Source organism: Periplaneta americana, chromosome 14, assembly GCF_040183065.1.
Source record: "Periplaneta americana isolate PAMFEO1 chromosome 14, P.americana_PAMFEO1_priV1, whole genome shotgun sequence".
Lineage (NCBI taxonomy): Eukaryota > Metazoa > Arthropoda > Insecta > Blattodea > Blattidae > Periplaneta > Periplaneta americana.
In genome coordinates, this window is record NC_091130.1 from 47,332,556 (window position 1) to 47,360,471 (window position 27,916).

The 27,916-nt window shown below is 34.0% G+C and overlaps 1 protein-coding gene across 1 annotated transcript in view; it reads left to right on the forward strand.

Annotated features, from left to right (window-relative positions):
- The first annotated feature begins 1,372 nt into the window (after positions 1 to 1,372).
- Positions 1,373 to 27,916, forward strand: part of LOC138712995 (uncharacterized) — a 73,560-nt gene continuing 47,016 nt past the window's right edge. The window contains exons 1-3 of the mRNA XM_069844676.1: positions 1,373 to 1,589; positions 5,127 to 5,324; positions 10,639 to 10,884. Of these exons, the coding sequence (XP_069700777.1) occupies positions 1,373 to 1,589; positions 5,127 to 5,324; positions 10,639 to 10,884 (661 nt within the window). The remainder of the gene's footprint in view (positions 1,590 to 5,126; positions 5,325 to 10,638; positions 10,885 to 27,916) is intronic.

Here is a 27,916-nt window from a genome sequence, read left to right on the forward strand (position 1 = left end):
GACGCGAAAGTATTGATTTTTTCCGAGGAACAGATGTCCACATTGACCTTGATAGCCTATAATTAAGAACCTACAGAGTAAACTAAATATGAACTTTGATATAACATTGAAATTAAATTAGACATTGAAAAACGAGATAACAAATTGAATTTATTTGAATATTATTTACAATTAACGCTAATTATTATAGTAACAGAACATAACCTTCTGCGACAGTATTGGATTTCCAGCCTCCGTGACTTTTTGCTAATTCTCTTTCGATTGCATATCCGAGAATAATCGATACTTGTGGTTTTATAACGGTACAAAGCTGACTTGTCATTGGCTGAGGTTTTATAATGGTACAAAGCTGACTTGTCATTGGCTGAACACCTGTACTTTAATGAGTAGGTGTACTTTAATGACATGCATTAAAGGACTGCTACCAGGTGTATAATTACTACATTTCGGCATGGTCGAGCATAAAATAACGTATGAAACACGTTTATTATGTTAAGCAGTTATTGCATTAATCAAAATTAGGAAACTTGCTTTGCTTGTTCCATAAAAAAATTGACTCGTACCATAAAGTATAACATTATAAACTTGTTTCATAATGTACTATTCCAGAAGTACGCTCTAAAATTGTAAAAAATTATTAAACCAAGAACATTTATCTGATAATAATAGTTGTCTTTAAAAGACAAAACAAAGAGGACATTAACTGTGAATACTTCAAGTTGAATTGAAACGCACATGTTTTAACTCCTAACTATAAAAAAAAAACACTTGAACTATAGTCCTGTCGCTCTAATTTCCTGCAGCCAATCGCATTGTAGGTCAGCTACATTTAAATATGTGCGTCTTTTGATTCGCTGAGGAAGACGTTATTCATTTCTTAAGGCTCGATAAATACTTAATATAATCGTCCGCCATTTTGGCTCTTTCGTTGGCGTTCGCAGAAAGCACACGAAGACGTTATTTGCCGCTCAATTATTGCTGAATTACAGTGTGTTTGATTTATTATCATAGGAGCTATGACATGATAATGTTTAATGGTGTGGCAAATAGATTCCTTGTATGGTAGCTCGGCAATGAAAGAACAAAAATGGCGAATGATACTACCTACCTAGACTTTATAGAGCCTTCACTTCCTAAGACGTAAGCAAAGAGGAGGAGTCACACCGGGAATAACAGCGTCACGACTATAGAAGTGTCATGTTCAGAAATAAAGCATTATACAGGGATAATGGTAAATTATAATTATTTTCACTGTTAATGCGTATCTGAATAATTTTTATTTAAGAGAAAATCTATCTATCTAGGAGAACTCAATTGTCTTTCCTAGTGAAAATAAAGGCCAAAAAATTAACAGTCGACTTTCTGTGCAGGAATGTTTTGCGCACTGACACTGTGTGAAACACAACCATGTGCATTTGGACAGTGCAAGTTGACTCCCACAAGCTACGCTTGTACTTGTCTGCCCAGTTACACTGGGAGCAACTGTGAGCAGAAACTGAAACCTTGTGCTGACAACCCCTGTGAAGGACGTGGAGAATGTTTCGAGAGAGGAGACACCTTCCACTGTCGCTGCCATGCCTGGTGGGAAGGTACTTAGAAACTTGAAATATTTCTTTTGTTAAATAATAATTACAGATTTATTACATTATTTAAAATCGGAGGAAGGCGAAGCAGGGAAGTTACATGCCCTTCTATTTAAAATTTCTTCGAAATTGAACAACATTAAGTTCAGTAGATGAATATGTATGTATAATTATGTAATTCATTCTCTTGTTTAGTTTGTTACCTATTTCAGGATTTCGTTTATTCTGAATATAGGCTCTTCTAATTGGCAATTTTTTTTTATAATTTAAATGCATAGTTTTCTTATTTTCTCTGTGTGTTATATTGCCAGTGTTTGGAAATAAGTTTATTACCTTCATTGTAAGTATAATATATTATTTTTATCTTTATTATTACTGGTACAATTATTATACACATTCTTTCATCAATATACAAAATAATTACTGATGTGCTTATAGGTGTCTCTATATCCGTCTTAAAAGAAACTAAAAAAAAAAAAAAGAACTGATTTTGATATCCCTGTCTCTATGATACCTGGATACTTTACTGAAAATTCGTAACAACATTTACAAGTCTGTATTGTATTTATTTACATTTCATGGTATTCGTACATTGCTTCACAGCTTGAATATGGAACTTTTTAAAAATAATTTAATAGTATTACAAAGTCTTAATTCATAGTCACAGTCTAGTTTAAATATATTCAGAAGGGTTTTACAATATACTAGTACAACATAAGGGATTAGTATCGATACCTAATACAAGAGATTAATATTCATGCCATGTTGTTGAATGTTGTAAATCCACCTACAGAATAGAAAGCGTGAGAAATTAGGTACAGTACTTCTTAATTTAGCCCTAAATAACCCTATGTTTTGAGTTTAATTTTTTATATCCATAAGGAGGCTATTAACAATTTTTACTACAATATAATGCACTCCTTTTTGATAACACGACATATTTGCTGATGGAGTATGAAAGTTATTTTTTTACGAGTATTTATGCTATGAACTGTTGAATTAGTTACAAAGTTTTCACGATCGCATACAAGGAAGTTTATTAATGAAAAAATATATTGACAAGGCATGGACATTATTTGTAGATTTTTGAGAATGGTCCTACACGATTCCCTAGATTGGCACCTGCTATTGTTCTATTTACTCTTTTTTTGTAGTAGGAATTTACTGTTACTATCTGTAGAATTTCTCCAGAATATTATTCCAAAACTTAACTTTAGATCTGAAAATCAGGGAATGGTATGTAAGAAATGATATATTTAATTTTCACAGTGGTACTAGTTTATTCAGTAAAACCTGAGTTAAATGCTTTTGAGAATTGACCTACCGGTACCACAGGTAAAAATTGTGCAACACAGAAAACCATATAAATAAAGTACAGAACCATTTACAAAAAAGTGATATGATTTCAGTTGTACCCTATTCTATTGTAAAACTATTTCTTATGAATGTAATCGTTATTATTTATAATCTTAATAATTATTTTTGATCAATTTATTTGTTATTTTTAATGTAGATGAAATTGAGAAGAAATCTGCAACTTATACAGAAGAATATATAAGCCCTATTATGTAAAACGAAGGATGACATATAACTCTAAAGCATTAAAGGAAGAAAGTTTTATTATAGAATCTGAAAGGACCTACAGAAAAGAAACATACAAATAATAGGTTTCACTCATTGTAGTTTTATAAGATGTGTATCTATTATTTTTTTTTTTTTGTAGTCAATCTTTTGTAACATACATTTTCTTCAACATTTCTTTCATAAATGTTTAACAATGTCCCAGTAATTCTTTTTACAAATATTTAAGCTCCATGAGAAGTGCATTGGCATTGTAATTTTTAGATCTGAAACTCAGGGAATGATATTTTTAATATAAATCGAATTTAGAGTACATTTATTTAAAGTAGCAAAATACTGTTAACATATGAGTGCTAGTCATATGAAGTACCTATATTTTTTGAGTTTGGAAAGAAAGGCAGTATCCGCAGTTTTTATAATTTGATGTACTTTTCCAACATCTTTAGATTGGTCAAATGGCTGATGGGTCCTTCCCTGGAACCATTAATGTGATGAGCCTTATCAGAGTTTCCATGAACTAACATGCATTCCATCTAGTGTCGCAAAATCGAACAATATTATTGATCAGTAGGTCATTGCACCTTTTATTTAAACTCAGACTTAGGGTAAAATATTCTAACCTGATCTAATCTAGTAAAAGTAATATACTGGTATGGAGACTGGAGTACTAAACTTTTCTACATTAGACTTTATGCGAGAAAAGTGTTTAAAATTGTTAGAAATTGTGACATTAGATAGCATACATCATGAAGTATTCACATCAAAGTAGATTAGCAAATGATCTGGCGAAAGAGACTCCCAACCAATACTAAAGGTTAGTCAATTTTTTTCCTTATTTACAGCCTGCAACATCAAAGATAATGTTTTATTAATATGTTTTGCCAGCTTATTTCTACCATAATAAATTATATAGAGTGTGGCAGTGGGATATGACGGTTTTTATAGCCCTGTTGTGGGACACCCAGGAGGAATTAAAAGAAAAGATATACAACTGGAAGTAATCTAGTACAATTCAATTGATTAATGTCTGATTACATTTCGTAAGTAGCCTCCAGGACAACGAATACATTCCTGCAACCTGCTATGAAAGTTCTGTATAACTCGCCCCAACAAAACAGGTTCGATGGCACTAATTTCGTTCCTTATGTTTTGTTTCAGCTGGATGATGGTGCGAGGCTTGTTGCAATACACATATTTTTTAGATAACTCTATAGGAAGTAATCAGCTGCAGTCAGGTCAGGAGATCTTGGTGGCTAGGCAATGTCTCCAAATTGTGAAATTATTCGTCCTGGAAACATGTTTCGCACAGAGTCATTGAACCATGAGCAGTGCACGCCGATTACTTCCTATGGAGTTACCTCAAAAGTAGGGTGTATGGAAACAAGCCTCACACCATCATCCAGCGAAATTAGTACCATTGAACCAGTTTTGTTGGGGCGAGTTATGCAGAACTTTCATAGCAGATTGCAGGAATGTATTCGTTGACGTGGAGGCTGCTTACGAAATGTAGTTTTTAAAAAGTAATCAGATATTAATAAATTGCATTGTACTAGATTACTTCCAGTATATGTGTTTTCTTTTAATTCCTCCTGAGTGTCCCACAACAGGGCTATAAAAACCGTCATATCCCACTGCCATACCCTATACAAACTTATCAAGAATCGAGCTAGAAGGTGAAGCTACATATTTCCAGAGTGTTTTTTTTTTAATTTGAGTTCACTGAAAGTACTTTAAGAGCTATAGTATTAAATTCTGTATATTATGTAGAATTCTAAATAAATATAAATATAAGATCTATATCTTTAGTGATCTTACTCATTTCATTCAAAATTATTTGAATACATTAATTAATAAAGAAATAAAGTATAATAGATTTTTATTTCTTACACGAAGAAACTTTAAAAAATAAGTAACAGCAAGGACCCGGTATATCATAGTAATATGGAACGTACAAAATTTCAGGCCAGCGTTGTGAACGCCGAATGCTTCACATTCCATTCAAGCCATTATCAGAACGGATGCTGCAGGAACCATTCTGGCTAGGCCTGATCACGGTAACAGTTGTGTTAGGTGTGATTGGGTTAGTCTGGTGTGCAAAAAGACACTTCCCTGAGAAGCTGGAGAAGTTGCTTGCAGAGGAAGCAGACCGGAGTAGAACAGGTATTTATTTGACGCCTGTACTTGTACAAATTCAGTTGTGTAACATAGCACAGCATACAGTGAAGGGCACACAAATTATACAGTATTTGTGCACAATGCATAGTAGATGTATTATACTACATTCCAGAGTTGGGTAAGTTACTTTCTAAAAGTAACTAAGTTACAGTTACAGTTACTGATCATTAGGGAACGGATTTATATGGACTAAAAATATATGAAATATGTAAATATATATGTAGTTATTTTTACCAAAATATGGAATTAAATATGGATTTTTACCAAAATATGGAATTAAATATGGACTTAAAATTATAAAAAAATGACTATGTACGTTAAATATTGGTACATTTTAATCAAACTAAACAAAAAATATAATGGACGTACCTTATCTTCCAATGTAGTTTCAACAAAACACAATTTTTATTGTCTGTTACCATAACAATAGGTTACAAACATTTCTTTCAAGTGCTGAAAAGTGAATCTTCTTCTATTGTCTCTGAGGATAGATTTATACTGACTAAAAGAGCGTTCGACGTCACAAGAAGTAACTGGTACATAATTCAATTTCACAATGTCTGCTGGGGATAAGTCCAAGTTAATCTTCACTGTTGATTCACCACTCATCACAGCAACAACCTTTTGTAGTTCTTCATATCCAGGGTTTTTTGAAAGTACAGTGTCCACCTTAGCTCTTACTGCATCTGCAACTTTACCTCTACCACGATTCAGTTGTTCCACAGTACTATTTATAATTTCAAAACTTTCAGATAGTGAAAGGTGCCTATTTTGGAGACTTTTGAGCGTTTTTATGATGCATGAAAATGTATGCTGAATGTGAGCTAAGTCATTCTTCACACTTATGTCACAGGTAACTGTTTTCGCAGTATCAATTGAGACTGCATCTTCAGAGTCCAATGCAAGGAGAACATTGTTAATAGAGTCTATATGTTCGGCATAATATTCAACTGCTTCTAGCCATGTACCCCATCTAGTTAAAATTGGCTTTGGTGGCAATGGAATTTCAGGGTACATTTCTTTCAACACGTTAACTCTACTGGGAGCTTTGAGAAATACTTTTTTCACTGATGAAATCAACAAATCTACTTTAGGGAAATTGTCTCTGACCACTTCTGCCACACGATGAAATGCATGCGCCACACAAGTAAAATGAGTCAATTTAGGATATACAACAGATAATGCTTGTCCAGCTTTGACCATATAAGGGGCAGCATCGCTAATAAAGAATAACACATTATCGTACATAATACCCTTTGGCCACAGGATACCCATAGCTTCGTTGAACAGTTTAACTATAGTTTTGTTATTGCACTTTTCTAGAACATCACAATGTAAAAGAATTCGTTCAGAATATTGTTCACTTAACAAACCGATAACTACATTACCAACAAGTCTACCTTCTTTGTCGGGAGTCTCATCAATGGAAACCCAAATTGAACTATCTTTAATTTCATCTCTTATCTTCTGTATTGTCTCATCGTAGATGGATGGAGCATACGTCTTCCTAAGTGTTGACTCATCCGGGATTGTATGTTGAGTATATTTTTCAAGGAATTCCCTGAAGACCTTATTCTTTAGTTTGTAGAGAGGAATATCAGCAGAGATGAGAGAACGGCACAGGTCGATGTTAAACTCAGATCTTACATTCGATGTTGTTGGTTGTGTTAAAAACAATTGTCTCTGCTTGGAATTTAGTTGTTTGTTGGCCTGATGTTTACTAGTTGTAATGTGTTGTTGCACCAGGAACTTTTGTGTAGATGATACTGCACACTGACACAAATTACAAAATAATATTTTATTGTCAGTTGATAAACCATCTTCTTTAAATTCTGAAATGTAACTTGTTAGTTTTGATTTTAAATTGACTGAATGACGTACTTTTGGCATATTTACCGTCTTTATAGTATGATTTACAAAACTGAACCTATGTGTACTCTGACTGGCATTTAACTGTTGAGCTGCACAACTGAAGTCTGTTAAAAATTTTAAATTAAATTAATACAGTTTTGTAACTTACTTTCCCATTGTTGATAGGACTGCTAATTTTCAAATAACTCTGATGTTAAAGGGATTACTGAACATGTGTTTAAATCTCTATTGTTGAAATGTATTTTTAAAAGTTAATGGAATTTTGTTTTGTTTTATTGTTAAACCTAATATAATATGGACTGTTTTATATGAAATATGGAAAATATATGGAAATTAACGAAAATATGTACTAAACTCTAAAATATGGAAAAATATGGAAAATAAAAGTAGGATTTTTCAACCCTACACATTGTGAAACATAAAGATAATGCAAAATATAAATTATATTAGCTTTATAAGTAAATATGTATTTACATATAAATCCTTTCCCTGCTGATCATTCATCTTTGCTGGGGCTGGTCTGTCTTGGCCTTTCTTGAGCTCTCACATCACTGATTTAATTTAAATTTAGTATGAACCACGCAGTTATCTAGCATCAGTGGAATAATTGTTGATAATGAAATGATATTTTGGCAAATTGAATCCGAGAATTTTCCATGGTATTGACTAATATTGGACTTACATCATCATCAATCATCATCAATGGCACGACAGCCCTTCATGGGCCCTCGCCTTCTTCAGAAGTTTTCGCCATTCCTCCCTATGTAATGCCACACTTCTCCAATTTCTAACACCCAAAGTCTTGATGTCATCCATCATACAGTCTTCCCATTTCAATCTCAGTCTCCCAACCTTCCTTCTTTCCATTGGAATAAATTTAAAAACTCTCTTCGCAACCCTATCATCTTGCATTCTCACAATATGCCCGGCCCAATCCAATCTTCTTATTTTTATAAATTTAACAATGTCCGGCAATATTGGACTTACAGTTGAGAAAAACCACAGAAAAAATTCAGTGAGGTAATGATCCCATGTGGGATATTAATCCACATCCACGCACAACTTCACAGTATGAATGTTGCTCAAGTGAATAGTTCTTATTTTAAGTAACCGATTGCTTTTAAAGAGCAGAATCTATGAAAACAACTATTTTTTTTTTTTTTTTGTATTTGTAAATGTTTTTAAGTGGTTCTAAATGATAAGATTTCTTGAAATTATGATTAAAATGTTAGTTTGAATTTTTGGACCAACCAGGAGTCAAAAACATTTAAAAAAAATCAGAAAGTTAAAGTATTGATACAAAACGAGTTAATGTATGTTCCAGGGCTCAAATGGAAGCTTATAAACAACGTAACAAATCTAAGTAAGGAAATGTTGAAAACACTTTATTGAGACATTCTAAAAATTATAAAACATGCAAATTTCAAACGAATATCTGTAATAGGGCAAGAGTTATTGTATTTTGAAGATTGAAAAATGTAGAATTTTTTTCTGTGTAAATGAGAAAAGTTGTTGTTGTTATCCAATGCTGGGCTTTGGCAATGAAGCCATTAGCGCTCTTGCTCTCCAATATTTCTCTGTGGTGGATCCAACAGGTAGAACTTCACAGGTTTGTAGATGTTCTGCAGTCATTTCTTGAATATAAATGATGTCCTGCAGATGTCCCCACCTGGAGATCCGAAAGGGGGACTATTTTGTCTCCAGAAAACTTATCTGAAGGATTTGCCATTAGGTTAAAAAGCATAAGTGTAACCTTTTTTTAACTGGGCACCAATTTTTTGTTTGTAATGGTGGTTACATCACCCACTCGCGTAAACCCCTAGGAGGGCCACACCTGTCGTTGGTTAATGGGTCCACCGGATCTGGTCGGGAGGGGTTTTAGATCCACCAACCTTTCTCACAAGCACCACTTGTGGAACATTTCTACACTGTGGCAGGCCAGCATAAGAGATGAAATAGCATTTCCTCTATTTCTGATGGTGTGGTTATACCGCCATTACTTGGTCCCCAGAGCCTCATTTGTAAAAGCAGGTTGCACCACGAGCAGGTTGAGGTTGGGTTTTGGATAGGAGAGGTTATGGAATGCACTATCCCTTTCTCTAGTTATTTGTCCAAGCATGCATATTCAATTTAAAATACATATTAAGCTGTTTGGCGTCATATTGTGATGCAGTTTTCTTTAATGATATTTACATACAGTAGATGAAGCAATTTTGCAATAAAAAGAAACAAAATTTGTCATATTTAGTCAAATTTTGTTGTTTTATTTAAGACCTGCCCCTTAATGCAAAGGACTATGTAAAATTATCCTCAATTACATTTCCCCCCCTCCCCCCACAACTAATGGTGGGTATTAATATTTGAGGAGAAAAATTCACTCCAGCACCGGGGATCGAACCTGCGTCCTTGGTTCTACGTACCAAGCGCTCTGATCACAGAGCTACGCCAAATTCAATCCACAGCACCGGATCGAACCTCCCTCCTTCAGCATTTCCCTTTTGACCTGACTCCAAGTTAGGCATATATGTTGACGTATATGTCTAGTGTCAACTGCCATTATACTAGGAGCGCACTCAGTTGAGTGACTTATTTGGTCGGGATTCCGCAGTTATGATGCACTGCTAGCTAGGAGAATATTATGGATTTATTAATTTGTCCTACAGAATAATCTCTGTAATGTTGACAATTAATATTTGAGAAGAAAAATTCGCTCCAGTGACGGGGATCGAACCCGGGTCTTTGGTTCTACATACCAAGCGCTCTGACCACTGAGCTACGCCGAATTCAATCCACAGTACCGGGTCCTTCAGTGTTTCCCTTTGTGGCCTGACTCCAAGTTAGGCATATAGGTTGACGTATATGTCTAGTGTCAACTGCCATTATACTAGGAGCGCACTCAGTTGAGTGACTTATTTGGCCGGGATTCCGCAGTTATGATGCACTGCTAGCTATGAGAATATTATGGATTTATTAATGGTGGGTACCTGTACTTGACTCTGCAATTTGTTGATGATGGAGATCTGTTGGAATGTCACAGGGGAACAGAAGCTCTCAGAGAAAACCCCTGTGTTACCTGGGCCATGAGCTTGCCCAACACGAGTTATAAATCGGAGATACACTGGGGATTATAAATCCAGCGCTGTAGCCACTAGACCACCATGCCAATTAAAATTATTATAATTTAAATCTGTGGTCGTCAGCACTCACTGAAATGTGCAATGGGTTTGCGGTGCCGTCTCGTGTGCACTGTCGTGTGCAACAGGGAGAGATACAGAGCATACCCGCTAGCAGCTACGAGAGCACTATAGTGCATTGCATTTTCTGCGGGTAAGAGAGGCTAGCCCCAGCATGCTCTGTACTGACGACCCCTGATTTAAATCTTTATAACCGCAGTAGAGTGTGTAACATAAATTGTTATTATTTTCAGGCTGCAGCTCGCATTCCAGACCACCCTCTGTCCGAGAACAGCTGGCTACTGCAGGAGGTGCTACAGTCGTTGTGGTTCCGAGTCCGCAGCCAGGGTGTCCTCGCTCGCTGTTCGGCCGCCTGGGTATTCGCAAACCCTCGCTCCTCAGCCTCACCAGCCCACACGGCCACAACAACCACCCAACCGCTGCCTCCGCCACAGCGAGAACCTTTAGTTTGGACGATTTGCTTAAACCGCCGCCAAGAAGTAAGGCCAGTCAAGGCGTTGTTTTCCAAATCAAACAAAGAAAGGCAGAAGCTCGCTGGCTGCCTCTACGTTCCTGCTCGATCGGTGTGGCCATGCCTCGATGCTGTCATTCACTTGCTGCGCACTTTGAGGCTGTTCAGCCCATTACATCATGCTCTTTATTCTCTTAAACTCTCTTAGTTGCAGGAGGTAAGATTCAGGGTTCAAATAAATTTCAGTCGCTTAAGATTTTCCTACATAAATGAAGCTATAACACTGCATTATATTCTCATGTTGCTGATAGTTACAGATGTAATTTCATACAGAAATTATTCCTTATTTTCTCATTATTAAATGTTTACAGTATGATACTTTCCTGGGGAAGACGTCAGAAGATTCTTATTTCTGAAATTGGCATAACTTAGCAAAAAATATTGTACAGTGAAACCTGTTCAAATCGGAACCTGAACAATCCGGAATCCTGTCTATTTCGGAACAATTTATTGGTCCCGGCGAAATTTGTATGTATTATGTGTAATTTTTCCTGAATAAAACGGAAACTGTCCAACGTGGAAACAGAAACTGTCTGCTATTGTTCAAAATGGAAACAATATTTTGGACACATACTATATTTTATAACTATATTTTGAAACAGCGTGTAATTTCAAGGAATATACGAAATATGTAGTCACTAAGATAAAAACAAGCTTTCTTTGCAAAATTGTAGAGGGTACGAGGGTGCATTGGCTTGTTGGTCATAAATTTTATTACCCTGTTGACTAGGCAGACGAGTCCCTTCAAAGATTTTCAATGCTTCACACCCGTATACTTTCATAGCTAAACAGAGCGCAAGTGTAGTGATTTCCAGGTAAAAAAAAAAGTTGCATAAAATGTGGCATTAACATTAAGTGATGAAGTAAAAGTTATCGAGATAAAGGAAAATTAGAAACAAAGTCTATGTGAAATAATATTGAAGTACAGTTGTGGAAAACTCAGGTGTGACACTTTAAAAAATAGAGATCATAATGAGTGAGTGGCGTGCCGCCGATATTGGTGACAAAAAAGGAACCAGAAAGCAACTGTTTATGTGGAAATAAATGAACTGTTGTGGGAGTGGGTTCTTCATGACTTTTCGAAGAACAAGCCAATTTCTGGATCTGTTCTGCAAAGCAAGCTATTGAACTGAGAAAGAAATTAAATAAACTAGAATTCAAGGCTTCTAATAGATGGCTCCTAGTCTAATTAAGTAATAATGTGCAGTGATATGCAGTACAGTATTAGAGTATAGTGTTAGATATTAAATAGAATGAGATGAGTAAACTTTAGTATTGTTTAATGACTAATGAGTGAATTACGATAATATTTATACAGAAAAAGATTTTAACAAGTTGATTCACCAACGTAATAAGCGACAGAAAGCTGATTTAATGGGACGAGTGTTAAACGGAATATTTTGTACTTCTTGCAGTTTGAGGCATGCCATTTTATTTTTCATGTATATGAATGACAAAATATTCCATTTTAATGTCACACCTGAATAATACGGAAACCTGTCCAGAACAGAAAAAAAATTAGGACCATGTCACTTCCGTCTTGAACAGGTTTCACTGTACTTTCGCAATTGTAGAGTTGTACATTAATAGAAGATAAAATATTTTTATTCTCGTACAACTATTGAAAACGTAAATATCAACATTACTATATTATTTTAAAATAATTATGTCCTATAAAAAGCGTGGTTATGATTTTTTGATAAGTGAATAACACCCCTTAAAGACTCCCTCTTCTCAGGAGAAGTATTGTTCCTATCGCCATATTATGAGATGTAATGATTAGTTGAAGGAACCAGATAAATCATATGAGTTTTTTAAGCTTTCATGGCGCCAGTGATTACAATTAATGTTTTGGGTAATCCATGTACTGGAACTTCACATTTCCAACGTTTCGGAACTACATACATGTTCCATCATCAGGGTGAGACCAGAGAGGTTGCCTACTCTGTTGGGCTTGTTAAGCCAGGCTAATCCGGACTGAGCAAAGATTCTAATAGGCTATTGTTTACATAGGAAACTAATTGTTTAATTCAAATAAGATTCTCGGAAAAAACATGAACATATACAGTGAAATCTCAAAATCACGTACCGATACTTCACTATTACGTATTTTTCAGTTTAACGTATATTTTAAAATTTCCTGCTCAAATCACATATGTTACTATGCACAGATATTCCATTTTTACATTCTCTGAACTTAAGAAGTTTTCATTATTACCTACAGAATTTTGAAGTTAATAAGTGTTAATAACACTTTGTTTTGTCTATGCAGTTTTGTGCCTTTTTTTGCTAATTCATCAGCAATTTCATTCCCACTTATGCCAACGTGTGATGGTATCCATTGGAAGTGTATTTTCTTCTGTAAGTTTCCTAGCATTTTTATTAGTTTTCGGATTTCATTAATTTCATTTGTAAGAGGCAATTTGTTTGATGCTATAGCTTGTATTGTGGCTTTTGAGTCGACTAGTGAAACATTTTCGGTCTACATATTAATTGCTCTAGAGCAAAAAGTATTGCTTCAATTTCTGCATCAAAATTTGATTTGTTTTCACCTTCAGCTATATAGTGTGAAAAAAGAGATGAGCGTACTCCAGCTCCGGATTTTATTCTTCTATTTATTAATGAGCATCTGTGTAGATGTGTAGCCATTCTGATGATATCTCTCTGTAATAGTGCATAACGTTATCTCTTTTAGTTCTTCTTTTGTATGTTGATCTTTCTTTACTATTTCTATTATGAAATAATATTTACTCCTCATGTACTTAAAGTACAAATTCATTTAACATTCAGGCATGTTTTTTGAAAAAATCTGTAAATTTTACTCTGTCTTCTGGTTTATAGTTTCCAGCAATATGATTCAATATGAAAAACTTATCAGGAAACAATTGGCATTCATACAGTCCTCTATGTAGATTGAAAACTCAAAAAAGTTTCATATCCATTGTTCAAGAATTAAAACAGAAAATCAATATCCCGAATTTAAAAGAAAACTTACAAATTAAACCAAACCCTTTAACTCTATTAAATATAGAATATAATCTAAATTTAACAGAAGAAATACTGAAATCAGAAGTAAACACTGAAATACTGAAACAATTGTCTTTAGAGACAATTAGTATTAGGTACCCTCCACAAAACTGGCTTCATTTATACACCGATGGATCCTTGATCACCAGAGAACAAGGTGCTGGTGCAGGTGTTACGTGCTGTCTCTTCTCACTTCATAGATCTCTTGGATATGGAACAACAAGTTTTGATGGTGAAATCATTGCAATAAATGAAAGTCTCAGGAATCTTCTATGCCACATCAATAAATTTAAGAATGCAGTTATATTGTCAGACTCCAAAGCAGCTATTCTATCAATAGTCTCTAAACACACACTTTCCTCTCAAACAGCAGAAATAACTAAAATGCTCTCTCAATTAATATCACTCAATAAAAGAATTTTATTCCAATGGATACCATCCCATTGTGGAATCCTGGGAAACGAGAATGCGGATGCCTTAGCAAAGAAGGGCAGCACTGCTACTTACAGACCTGTTACTAAATCTACGTTTTACTCTGTGAAAAGATTTATTAAATCTACATACTTAGACTTTTACAAACAAAATATGATAACACAATCTCAAGTGAAAAAATGGAACTCTCTGCATCAAAATCCACAGTTAATTCTCGATTTACCACGAAAATCGTCTGTAGCTGCATTTAGATTGGCAACAGACCATGATTGTTTGGCCAAACACCTGCATAGAATTGGAATATATCAGTCCCCTAACTGTCCATTGTGCAACTCAAACCAAGAAATGGATTCGGAACACCTCAAAATCTGTGCTTCAGTGGCTGGCCATGATAATATCTTTGAAAAATATTGGAGTGCAAGAGGTCAAATGACTTTATTGTCAAACGCCTGGCATTAGAAAACAACAACAATTTCCAGCAATAAACATGTTTCAAAAAACGCATTTTTCTTATTATTTCGAGGACACTCGGATGTTCTGGTGATGTACTAGAGACATTAAACTACTTCTGCCGCAGTTTTTAAATGGTTACATTCAAAATTAGTTTTACCACTTCCAGCACTGTTCTCTATTTCCTTTCATTTCTTAATTACTATTGCTAGTGTTGACTAGGTAAACTCACACTTTTTAGCCACTTCAGTCTGCTTCAGTTCCCCGTCTAAATCACTAAATGAGGAAATTCAGTCTCCAAACTGATTTGTTTTCATTTACCACCTGCCATGATTAACAACTAATACTCGAATGTGAAAGGTGCCAGCAGTCATAAGACAGTGACAGGAATCATAAAGGCAAATCCTGTTAAGGGTTATGTGCTCTTGAAGCAGGTGGAGTTTTTTTTGTAACACACTCCTTGCACAGAATGCTAAGATCGGTCAACGAAAGAATGAAAGAAGACAGACAAAATAATGGTAGAACATCTTTAAGAGGGCGACACCAAGTGAAAAGTGAAATATTGAACACGAAAACTAAGTAAATTTAAAAAAGAAAAATGTTTTTATCATTCCATTGTGACTTCTCCAAAATTTGACCATCATTGTAATGTTGGATAAAACATATTTAAAATATAGGAAATACACCAGGACTGGTAAAATTTATAATTGTAACAGATTTACCGTTACTTTGGTTTTTATTGCACTGTATTACAAAATCAGTAATTGTTCCTTATCTATGTCTTTTTTCAAAATATAGAATAATTTACTGGAATTTTTACTTTCTCATTATAAAAAAAGGGTTTGTGGTAGTATAGGTAGTATAGTGGTATGCTACCAAGCCGAAGGCTCGGGTTCGATTCTCGATGGCATCATAGATTTTTCCAATTGACCTAATCCTTCTGGCTGCGCTATTGCCTTGGGGTTTACTCAGTTTCTGATAGAAATGAGTGGCAGTGAGTTTCCTTGGAGGTAAAAGCGGCAAACACATCCACACTGTTACTAATGCCATTTGTCTGCAAAGGTAGGAGTCTTGATTTTTGTCTATCCTGTAAGTTTTAATGGCTCGTAATAGGGATAACATTATACGAAATATGAAAACAAATTGTTAGGATGTTACAAAAGAATAAATTTAAAGATTTTAATAGAATACACGTTCAAAAGCATCCCTGCCACAGAAAAAGTGACTTTGGGCATGTTGTCTATCTGTGCATCTCCTCAGTGTTATACAATTGGGCTGATTTTTATACTCAGTATCTGCAACTGTAGTTATGTGGGAATGGTAAAAAAAAAAAAACAAAAAGCTTTTTATATGAAAAAGTAACATAAAATGGACTGTAATGATTGATTTAGAGATATTTTTCTAAAAGTTATTGTTGCAGAGAAATGAATTTTTATGTACAAAATTATGCCTTTAATCAAAAATGTTTTCAAACAAAAGTCTTTGTGCTTAAATATATTCATATACATTTCTATACGTACAAAATTCACAAAACCCTAACCATCACGGAAACAGTAAGTGGAAACTAAGACTTCATGTTGTGCGGCGAAAACTTTATTGTTCTGTACAAGAAGTAGAGAATTTACGTCAGAATTCATAATACCGGTACTCATTTCAAGGTTTACTTTACTATGTTAGTGCATAGCAAATTACGTAATTTATAATCTAGTTTTAACGTGCAGATAGTTCCAGAAAGTCATTTTTAATATGATAATTTTTTGTGAAGCACATAAAATTTATTATGAGAAGGTATCTCATCTTTATAACATCGAATTTTTTAGGTTATGTCACACATAGTTTGCTATGAAAAGTGTATTCTTATTTCCCAGTGATAATGATTGTGTGACAATTTATTACTGATATATATATATTGAACTGTCTGTCGAGAATTTTTCATGCCCTAAACATAGGCCTAATCTATGCATAAAGAATGTGTTTGACAGAAGTACACATACATGACCTAGTTGATCACAATTTTATGATACATAGTGCAGATGTTATGATAATATTTCAAGACAATCTAAGTTATAAATCTGTCTATTCACAATTCGAATAGAAAGAATCTTACTGCTGGAAAAAAATAAGATGCTTGTTTAGAAGACTTCATGCAGTAGCCATGGTAGAATTTATATCTAGAGTACAGTTGGTTTGAAAAGGTTTCACTGACAACTCTTGTTAAATATATGAATATTTTCGCTCACTATAATTATCTGTCTTTGAATGAATTATTCATATGGGTAGTGGAGTTTCTCTCCATTGCATATTTGTTGCTGCTACTCCTTTTCATTGTATGTAGTTGTATTCAGGCTGTCATTTATCTGATAATCATGTGGTAATGGGAGTGAAATAACACTGGCAATACTGCTGCACATTATCAGGATGAAAAAATCAGTCATCCCAGATCACTTTACAATTAAAAGTCTGTTTTTGACAGTGGAAGCCGAATTCGGGTTACCATATAAGAAAAAGAATGAAAAGCAGAATTTTGCACAAAAAAGCAGGACATTATAATGTAACACATGATGTGACACTTATTTTCAATTCTATTTATAAAAAAGTAAAATGTTTGTCTTTATACCGTTACACAATAAAATTGATACAAAACTATATATTATTTTAATGTACCGAAGTACATATGATATTTCCATGCAGATATTCTGCGTCATCATACAATGAAAGAGTAATGGAACGGAGAAAAATTCTCTCCGGCACCGGGATTTGAACCCGGGTTTTCAGCTCTACGTGCTGATGCTTTATCCACTAAGCCACACCGGATACCCATCCCAGTGTCGGACAGAATCGTCTCAGATTAAGTTCCAACTCTTGGGTTCTCTCTAGTACCCGCCGTCTGCACTACGTCATAGATGCCTATGAACGTAGGACTGAAGTCCATACATGTGGATACAAAACTGTCAAATATTAAATTCACTATTTAACAGTACAGATTATAAATCAGTTTATACTTTGTTTAACTTTCTCTGGTGACCCAATTTGTTTAAACACAGAATGTTGTTTGTCATTCAGTAAATACATGTGGAAATCCACATAAGATAACTGTTGATATTTTAAATTAAATTTTACAAATATTTCCTCTAATGGACACCATACAATTTTTCCTCTTTGATCCACTGAGAATTGACAAGAGAGAAAAGCAAGACAATTTATGATTTTGTACAATGCCTGGACCGAACACAGGACATAAAACTAAATAACATGATATGTCCTGCAAAATCTGGACATCTGCTAACCCTAAGCCGATTGCACTCAAAGATATAAATTCTACTAGAACTAGAGAATATTTTGAAAGAACTTACTGGTCAGTGGACTCTCAAACATCCCATGATAAATCTTGAAACATAACATTTTAACATACAGTGTTTAGACTGAGATGATGTGGGATTCCCATGATATTACAGTCAAACTTGGTTAATTCGAAGTAGAAGGGACCATTTAAAAAATCGAATTGTCCAAGAATTCGAATGAAACAAGTTTCAATTGTTTTCTGTTTTCTATGGCAGAGGCATTTTGATTGAAATATACCAACGTTTTACAAGAGAAAAGGTCCAAACCATGAAACAAAATTTATGGATCCCCCATAGGAATCGTACCCAAAACTTCTTGTATAAATAATTAATGCAATACATTAATAACAAAACTATTTATTCAAGATTTTGTACGACATTATCAAAATACAGGGCATTCAAAGTTATTAAAAAAAAAAAGCTTGATACTTTTCTTTGTTTTTCAGCATTTCATTTTGATTAATGCAAAATTCTTCAACATAACACCTTACTTTCTGGGTGTAGATTGTAGAGAATGGTTCCTCAGGATGTTGGCCCTTCTTCATCTGAAGACAGAGCGACAATCTTCTCTCTTACAATAATATTGCAAGCTGATTTTTGTAATTTCTGAACTGTATTTCGTTGGATCTCACTTCGAATTATCCAAAAAGAATCGAATCACAGACTATTTTTCAACATTGCGTTGTGTAGAAATGTCAAGGGACTGCGCAAAAATTTCGAATTATTCACGTTCTCCAATTAAAAACGTTCGAATTAGACAAGTTAGACTGTATTATGTTTAAGTATAAGAAATAATTATTTTTATTTTTTGTGGTTTTTATTAGAATATATTACTACAAAAATTGCGAAAACCATTATGAACATACTGAAGTCGTAATTGTTAAAAACTAGCCTATACTGAGTTACTTAGAAATAGAACAATTTTCTCTTTGAAAATAGACAACTATAAAATGTTATAAGTTTACAGTATACAGTATATTCTGTATTACATGCAAAGAGGAGAAAGAGTATGATGATGTGGGTTGAACTGTTTGAAAGCTGTACAGTCCAGGCTTTACTTATCTGTCTCCTCTATTTCTTCTGCGTGTGGTAGCAGTAGAAAACTGTGGCGTTGCCTCTCTTCTCTTAACTCTTGCTCTCTTCCTGTGATTCTAACATCCCCCCTTCCATCCTATCAGTGTGTCGGTGTTGTGTGTATTAGTGTGTGCTGGTAGGTTTGCACCTGTAGTTCTAGGGTGCACTACACTCCCAGCAAACTGTATTCTCTCTTTGATTAAGTTGTTAAGTGTAATGTATTATTTTCCTTCCATGATTGAATGAGAAAAGTTATCCCATAATTCAGTAAATATTAATAATAACCAAAAGTTTTATGAAGACTTTAATACACTGAATACGGAAATGCTACTCCATGAGTAAGAATCACATAATTTCACCTAAAAAGAGAAAAAACTATTTTTAACACCTCCAGTTTTAGTCTTGAATTTCACGTTTTATAAGAAACAACGAATATGATTTCCTGGAGTAATAATAAATTTATCTTGTAATATTATGCTAATGAAACATTCCTTTCTTTCATACTGATAACGAGGAAGGAGGACAGATTTACTTTAGTGGGATCTAGTTTGTTTTGGAATTCACGAACTTTCGAATTTCTAAAAAGTGTCTTTTAAAAATTAAAACTGACTTTAATGGTGATAATTGTGGAAAACGAAAATTCTTCACCCGAACATACAGTAAAACTTAAATTATACGTTCTTATAGCAATCTGAAGGAAAAAATGCATATAAGTGAGAAAAATGTTTAATTAAAATTACATTATTTTACTAACATCTGAAATAGCATCTGAATACTGTATGAGTAGAATGAGTTAAGTCAGCGTAGGTATACTAAAATTTTCAAAGAGAAATTTATGGCTTCATAGTTAACCTATTTTTGATTCTATAATACAGTACCTACTCGAATTTATAATGCATACGTTTAAGAATCTATAATTGTGGAGTAATGATAGCCATGTCTGACTGTGAAACGAGCTGGCCCAGGTTCAGATTCTGGTTGGGACAAATTACCTGGTTGAAGTTTTTTGCGGGGTTTTCCCTCAACCCATTAAGAGCGAATGCTGGGTAACTTCCGGCACTGGACCCTGGACTAATTTTGCTGGCATTATCATATTCATATCTCTCAGATGCTAGATAATCATCACAGTTGATAAATCATCATAAAATAAATCAATTAAAAATTATTATTAAAAAATGTAAGATTATTTATAGAAAACTTAGCTGCTTAGAGACAAAGCTGGCTGATATGTTACATTTCGAACTCCAATCTATAAAATTTTACGACATTGACTTACCTTGTTCTTCCTGTGTGATCTTTTAATATTGGGTGACTATTTTACAAATGAAATCAGTTATTTTGGGATGTTTGCCCTCAGATTGTGATAACTAGACTTCGTTGAATTGCCACACGCTACATGCAATCAGGTTGTCAATGTACGGTAGTATAGAGGAGGTGAGCGACTGCCCGGTCTCGTAATATAAGCAGTTCATGTTAAGAGCTGTGGCCAGTCCAAATAGATGAAGCAGCTACAGCTAATGTATACCTATGTAAGCATTTGTTTTTGCATTACTGTGGTTGGAATAGTCAAAGCTTAACATTTGTTCAGTGCAGACAAGAATTCAATCAAATGTACTACAATGAGAGTGTTGCTGTTCCAAATAATTGCCCCTGGAATACCCTTACCCCCGCAGCCAGTCTTGACCCGTTGGGAAACGTGGTTGGATGCTGTTAATTATTATGCAGAACATTATGGCAAAATAATGGAGGTAATTGATGCATTGGATAGCTCAGACAGTTCCGCTGTTGCAGCTGTGAAATCATTGCCTTCTGAACAGCTATTGGAAGGTATTCTGTTCATTGATTATAATTTTAAAATCGTGTCCAAAAGCATCATCCTGTTAGAATCGTCTAAACTACAACTCTCAGAAGCCCTTAATATAGTGGATAAAGTATCACAAACCGTTATCCAAAATAACAATTCATTAATTTCAGAAAAAAATGAAATGTAAGTTGAGAAACGTTATTGCTAAAAATTCTGCCTATTCACAACTTCGTATTATAAATAATGTACCATCAGGTCACGACAAGACATCTGAAGTTGGTATACTAAAAAGTAGTGACTTTCCGTTCTTCAAATATGTACGTATTACATTGTGTGATGTTGAACGTACATTTTCCTAAAATAAAAACTGTTTAAGTGACCATCGGAGGAGGTTACTTTGCAGTCGCTCAAAATGTACGTAACTCTTCACTGCAATCCACATATTCAAGGATGATGTGAGCATTTTACATTAAATTTTAAGAGTTAATATAGCTCACTATAAAATAATTGTGTATTTACATGTTTAGACATTTCCTACTTCAATGATCATTCATTATATTTCTTGAATGCAGGATACAGGTTTTATTGTAACCGCAGTATACTGCTCAGTGTTTACATTAGAGGCATACTCCATCCTTTGCATGCCCCCTTCTCATACAGTCTATACCGCGTGCGCAGTAAACTTTGCGTTTCTTGTGGCAATTCCACGAAGTCTAGTGATAACTCTTTCGTAATTTATGCAGTTAAATCACAATGTGTTAACAGAATGTGTCACTGTTTCCAAAGCAGTAACAGAGTAATTGAAGAAATTTAAATTTAAATTTATGTTCTATTTAATAATACTCACAACTGCCGAGGTTATATCAGCATCGGTGTGCGGAAATTTTGACCCGCAGAAGTTTTTTCACATGCCAGTAAATCTGCTGACATGAGCCTGTCGTATTCAAGCACACTTAAATACCATTGACCTGGGCTGGGATCGAATCCGCAACCTTGGGCACAGAAGGCCAGTACTGACTGCACCATCCAAAGCGATGTCATTGCAGAACACACGATTGTTGGAAGCAAGCATCGGAAGCTTCGAATTTCCACGAATTTCGCCTTAACTATGAACACGTTTAATATTTTCTCGTTCTTACATTTTCACACCAAACCTAACTTCGAGGAAAATGGATATATATCGTATAAATGACGTCTCGTAACTCCTGGAGTTTAAAATACGATTATGTAAATATAAAAAAACCTGTTGTTTGTTGTTGTTAAGTCAACTGTCTGAAGACAGGTCTGAACCTCACAAGTGATACGAAAAAAGGCACCACTTACGAGGCAACTAGGCCAGGAGATAATGGGGTAGGATGGCCAGTTCCTTTCCCCCTCCATTGTATACATTGCTGACTAGCTATGTATTACTCTAAGAAGACATCAGATGTATACAAACAATTGTTGTTCCTCTGATACACATCGTCAAGTGAGATGTATGCTTGATAATAGATGTACATATCAGCCAGAACCTTAATCAGAGGTAATAAAAAACCTATAAACGAAAATTGTATAACCATAGTAAATTAACATGGAAAGTATAGGTATTTTGCCAGGATTTCAGTAAAAAAAAGTATAAGTGTTAAAAACGTATAAAAGAAGTTTTACTGTATTTCTTTTTAGCATTTCCAATATGCTCTTCTCGTACTCTGTGCATATATTCTTTATATTTCTTTCTGATAATAAAGTATCATTACAAACATCTCCAACTGCATGATGTATATGACAGAACAGTACAACATGTAATTTGTAAACATGCCAGAAATTGTTAATTTGTAATAATATAATATACAGATTTGCATCCTATACAGTATTGCATCTGAAGGAGCATGGTAAAAGCTTGTGTCGTATAATAAATGCAGACATGAGAGTCTGTGTGTGAGTAAGAAGCAAGAGAATGCACTAACAACCAACCCAAACATATTCAAATTCATTCAGTATGACGTATCAATTATTTTAGAAGGAATTACTGAAAATTTTTTTATTGTTCGGAACTCTATAAATCTACAATATATCTTACTACTACAATTCATAATACAATAACCTTGTATTTTCCAATAAGCACTTAAGATATACGTACCATATTCATATTGTTATTACGTACATAAGCTTGACCCAACTAATTGAATGACATATTCTTCTTGGTCTGTCTTCTAAACATCTCCGTAGTTAGGAAATTACTGTTACTCTTATTATTGTCTCACTGTAAATACACTTTTCTAAAGAATGCTTTGAATTTTAACTGTAGTAGATCTTATACAAGATTAATATTAATCTCATTTACCTCCCTCCATCCAAAAGCCTATGACAGGAAATTTTCATCTTTAACGTTATAATATCTAGTCTCCATTTTAGGCATTTTTATATTTACTGAAAGCTAGTTGCTTAAGAGACATTTTGCTTGCCAGAAGACTTTCCGTCTCCATACAGAAAAATATTGATAAATGTTTTATTTCTGGTTGTATCAGCTTTAAAACTACTGGTAGTCTTTTTCCTAAACATTTGGAGTTCGTGTTGTATGGCTTTCAATTTGTCTGTCAGACTGTAGATTAATATATTATATGAAAGAAACACATGCCAGTGCGTTTTGTTATCTTTATTCAGTAATTTGCTGCTACGAATATGTTACAAATGTCACTTGTTTTCTTCTCATCTTGAATTAGAACATTGGTTTCGAGATTAAGTGATTTTAGTGCCTACACTGAGCACACTCAAACAGCTGATGGAGGAAGAAAGATAGTGTCGTGACTCGAACATACCTGATTTTTAAATTTTGCCACCCTTGGTTAGTTTTAGGATAAATACATCATAGTTTGGATATCAAGCAGATGGTACTTTTTTTTTTTATCTAATGCTATCGGACTGTCTTTTGACATTTCTGCTCTTCTCTCCTGGCAATGACTTACACGTAATTCACTTTTGAGGTTGGGGCACTTGGAAGGCAGAGTTATGTTACCCCAATGATATGATAGGATGACTACGTATAATTATGTGGTGCCAGGAGGGGTCTTAAAGCTAAACTTAGCCTAAATTCCAGACCATGGACGAACATAGGACAAATCACAGATCTGGCTGTGCTAAAATTTGCGTTTTTTGTACCTCTGATTTACATTATATAAAATAATGTAAAAGTTAAAGAATTATTTTCATAACAATTGCTTATCCATTGAAACCATCCACCGCTGTAGTGTAATGGTTAGCATGCCCGACCTTGAAATGAGTGGGCCCAGGTTTAAATCCTGATTGGGACAAGTTACCTGGTTGAGTTTTTTTTCCAGGATTTTCCTTCAACCCATTAAGAGCAAATGCTGCGTAACTTTCGGTGCTGAACCCTGGGCTCATATCATTGGCATTATCACCTTCATTTCATTCAGACGCTATATAACTATAGCATTTGGTGAAGCTTCGTAAAATAACCAAACAAATAAAAAAAAAAATCCAGTGAAACCACCCTTTGCTTTAAGGACTTAGGTACAGCGTACAGCAAGCAAAATTTTGGAAATATTCAACATTTTTTTTCTCCATTACTATATCTTGTACAATAAAGAAAATTAGTATGTGTAAAACACTGTCGTCCTGCTATATGAAAAAAATAATTCTACGATTAAAAAAAAATTATTTACATTTTTTTTTAAATTCAGTTCACTGTGCAGTGATGAAGCATTTCCCACATAACTCAAAAACTATCCAACATGCTGTGATGAAATTTTTTGTGTGTATTTATGCATGTCATATCTACAATATGTTGCAAGATCACTTCTCTACCTGTAATAGATTGTCTGATAAAAAATAGATTCATTTTAAAAAATGGTCAAATATCAGTACTTTCTTCTAACACAAAAGAAAAAAAAAATTATTTATTAAGGAATGTAGTTGAAAGAGCATGGTATAGTAAACATGAGTTTCAGCAATAAAATAAAAGCGAGAGAACATGAAAAAGTTAACAAGTTTATGAGTTATGAGGGAAACGCTTCATCACTGTACAGGAAACTGCCACTATTTTGAATTTTGAAAAAAAAATATACAAATAATTTTTTTTTAATTGTAAAAATATTTTTTTAATATAGCAGAAGGATAGTGTTTTACACATACAATTTTCATTATTTTACAAGATACAGTAATGGAGGAAAACATGATGAATATTTCCAAAAATTTTACTGCTGTAAGCTGTATCTAACTTCATAAGCTGAATGTTAATAATAGCCCAAATTTGTATTAAAATCGCAGTGCCTTGAATGTGGAAAGGCTACATTATGGTTAAAAATTACTAACTCTACACTAAAGAAAATAACACCTCCAATATAATCTTGAATTTAATTTTTATTCCAATTATTAGGCAGTAATCCTAAACTCAAACTATAAAACCAGAATTGACTGATCATTTCTTGAGACAGTGGCTCTTGATTGGGACCAAAGTGAAAAAAGAATCAACAGTTCCGTTATTGTGGTACAAAAAGTTATAGCAGATTACTCTAATAGAAGGTTTCTTCATGTAGTTTTATGAGCATTTTGTGACAATGTAGAAATTTATATTACAATTTAATCTGTATTATACACATCACTAAAACTTTTTTTTTATTAGTGATAGTTATAAATATATGTATTGGAATGTTTTGTGTTTTTAACGTATATATAATTCTTAAAGCGAAACCCCAATGTTGTAGGAAATATTATTTGAATATTTTTAAAGATTAAAATTCACTATTTTAATCCCAATTGCATTATATACAACAAACATAATAATGACACTGCTGCAGAATGCACAGAGCACAGTTATTATGAAATTATTTATTAACTGATATGAATTTGTAATAGTTTGTGTTTTCACTATCTAGAATAGGAGTTTGATAGACTGCACCAATAGCATTAATACCGCATATTCACCCATTGCTTAAAATAACTAGACTAAAAGTTAGCAAGTGCACTGCACCAAATCTGACTACGGTATGCTAATTTAGTCTGTAGTTGCAACTTGTTATGAAATGCACTAATTGTAGCAATTAAATAATATACCAGTATTGAAGCAACTATATGAGCAAATTGTATCTATTGTAAAAGCAAATAGTTGCGTTTATTGTTTTGTGTCTGAACATGCTTCAGATTCGAAAGTCTTGAAGGCAGATATGTAAAATCTGTTGAAATAAGACGGAAAATATAAAAAAAAAAAATTAGTGTAAATGCCTTGCACAATGTGCATGAAATGTATGCGTACATATACTGGGCTGTGTATGTCTGCATGCATATTAAACTGAATTGCTGTTAATAAGTTTTATTAATAAGAGATAATATGAATATGTTCTAATCTTAGTTATAAGATTTTCTTAATAGTGATAAACATACCAGTATCTGTTTTCTTCTAGTATACAGGATAATTCAGGACCTCTGCAACAAACTCTGGGATAGATAGATCTCGCAATGAGAATAATTTTTCTTAAAACAACCCATGTTCTCCGATGCCTCGTTTAGAAGCTGCGTGACATAAAAAAAAGACAGGTTTTAGTGACATTAACAATTATGAAATGAATTATTTTTCAAGTATGTTTGCTGACAAGTTACAGATGTTCAAAATGTCTACCTTGAACCTGATTACATTCATTTGATCAAAAACAGCTAATACTCGCATTGTTGGTTCCTCTCTGGTGTCAATTCGAGTGGTGTATTACTTTACATGACCCCCCCCCCAAAAAAATTAAGGGTGTGAAGTCAGGTGATCACGCTGGCCACGCAACAGGTCCAGCTCTCCATATCCATTGCTCCCCATAGATGTTATTTAGATGTGCTCATACAACCAGGTTGAAGTGCGTTAGGACGTTATGTTGAATCACATGTCCCCTCACGTCATGAAGGGTACATCCTGTCCATGAGCAGCGGAAGCGTGTTCCAAAGAGTGCTCCATTCAAACGGGGCAGCAAAATGATAGGACACTTATAACCTTTCCGCAAGGGTACTTGAAGAAATAAATGAATAATTCATTTCATAATTAACTGTAAATGTCACTAAAACCTGTCTTTTTTTCGATGTCACATAGCTCCTACACGAGACATCGGAGAACATGGGGTGTTTTACGAAAAATGATTCTCATTGCGAGATCTATCGATTCCCAGAGTTTGTTGCAGAGATCCGGAATCACCCTGTATATGAAAAATTGTAGGCTGTTGTTTTGGAATACTAGGTTATACGGAAAGCCTACTTACAACTTTTTTATGTATAGTGCTGGAACTATGTAATTTTGCTCTTTCTACAAAAAATACACTGCAAGAACACAAATTTCTGAAACATTTCTGTTTATACTAAATAAAAAAATAATAATTAATTTAAAGATTTAAAAACATAATCTACTTCATTCCATTATAATTTTATATTACTGATAGGAAATTAGTCAGACACAATGTCAGACAATAACTAATGAACAATAGAATTAGTATTTAGGAAAATAAATGTTACGAGTTTACTCTTCTACTACAGCCCAACAATTCAACTTAGTAATTTATAATACAAGTTCGTGAAGTGGATAGTATTTTGATGGGAGTGTAGGTTTGAGAATCGAGGCTTGCCGACTTTCTCAAATACATGATTGTCAAAATACAACTTCATGAGTGTGTACCATACAATGTTTTTTCTTCGACAACCTCAAATTGTTACTTCACGCACATTGCTTACTTCACACACTAACGTGAAAAAAAAAAAATCTTTATAGTTTTTTTAACATTAATTATTCTTAAATTCGTGATAAGAGCTATGGAAAGATTTGAAGATTAATCTATTATCATCTTCATTTTTTTCCATATAAGTCAATAGCTTGTTGCTTCTTCCAGATGCCCAGCCAAATTTTG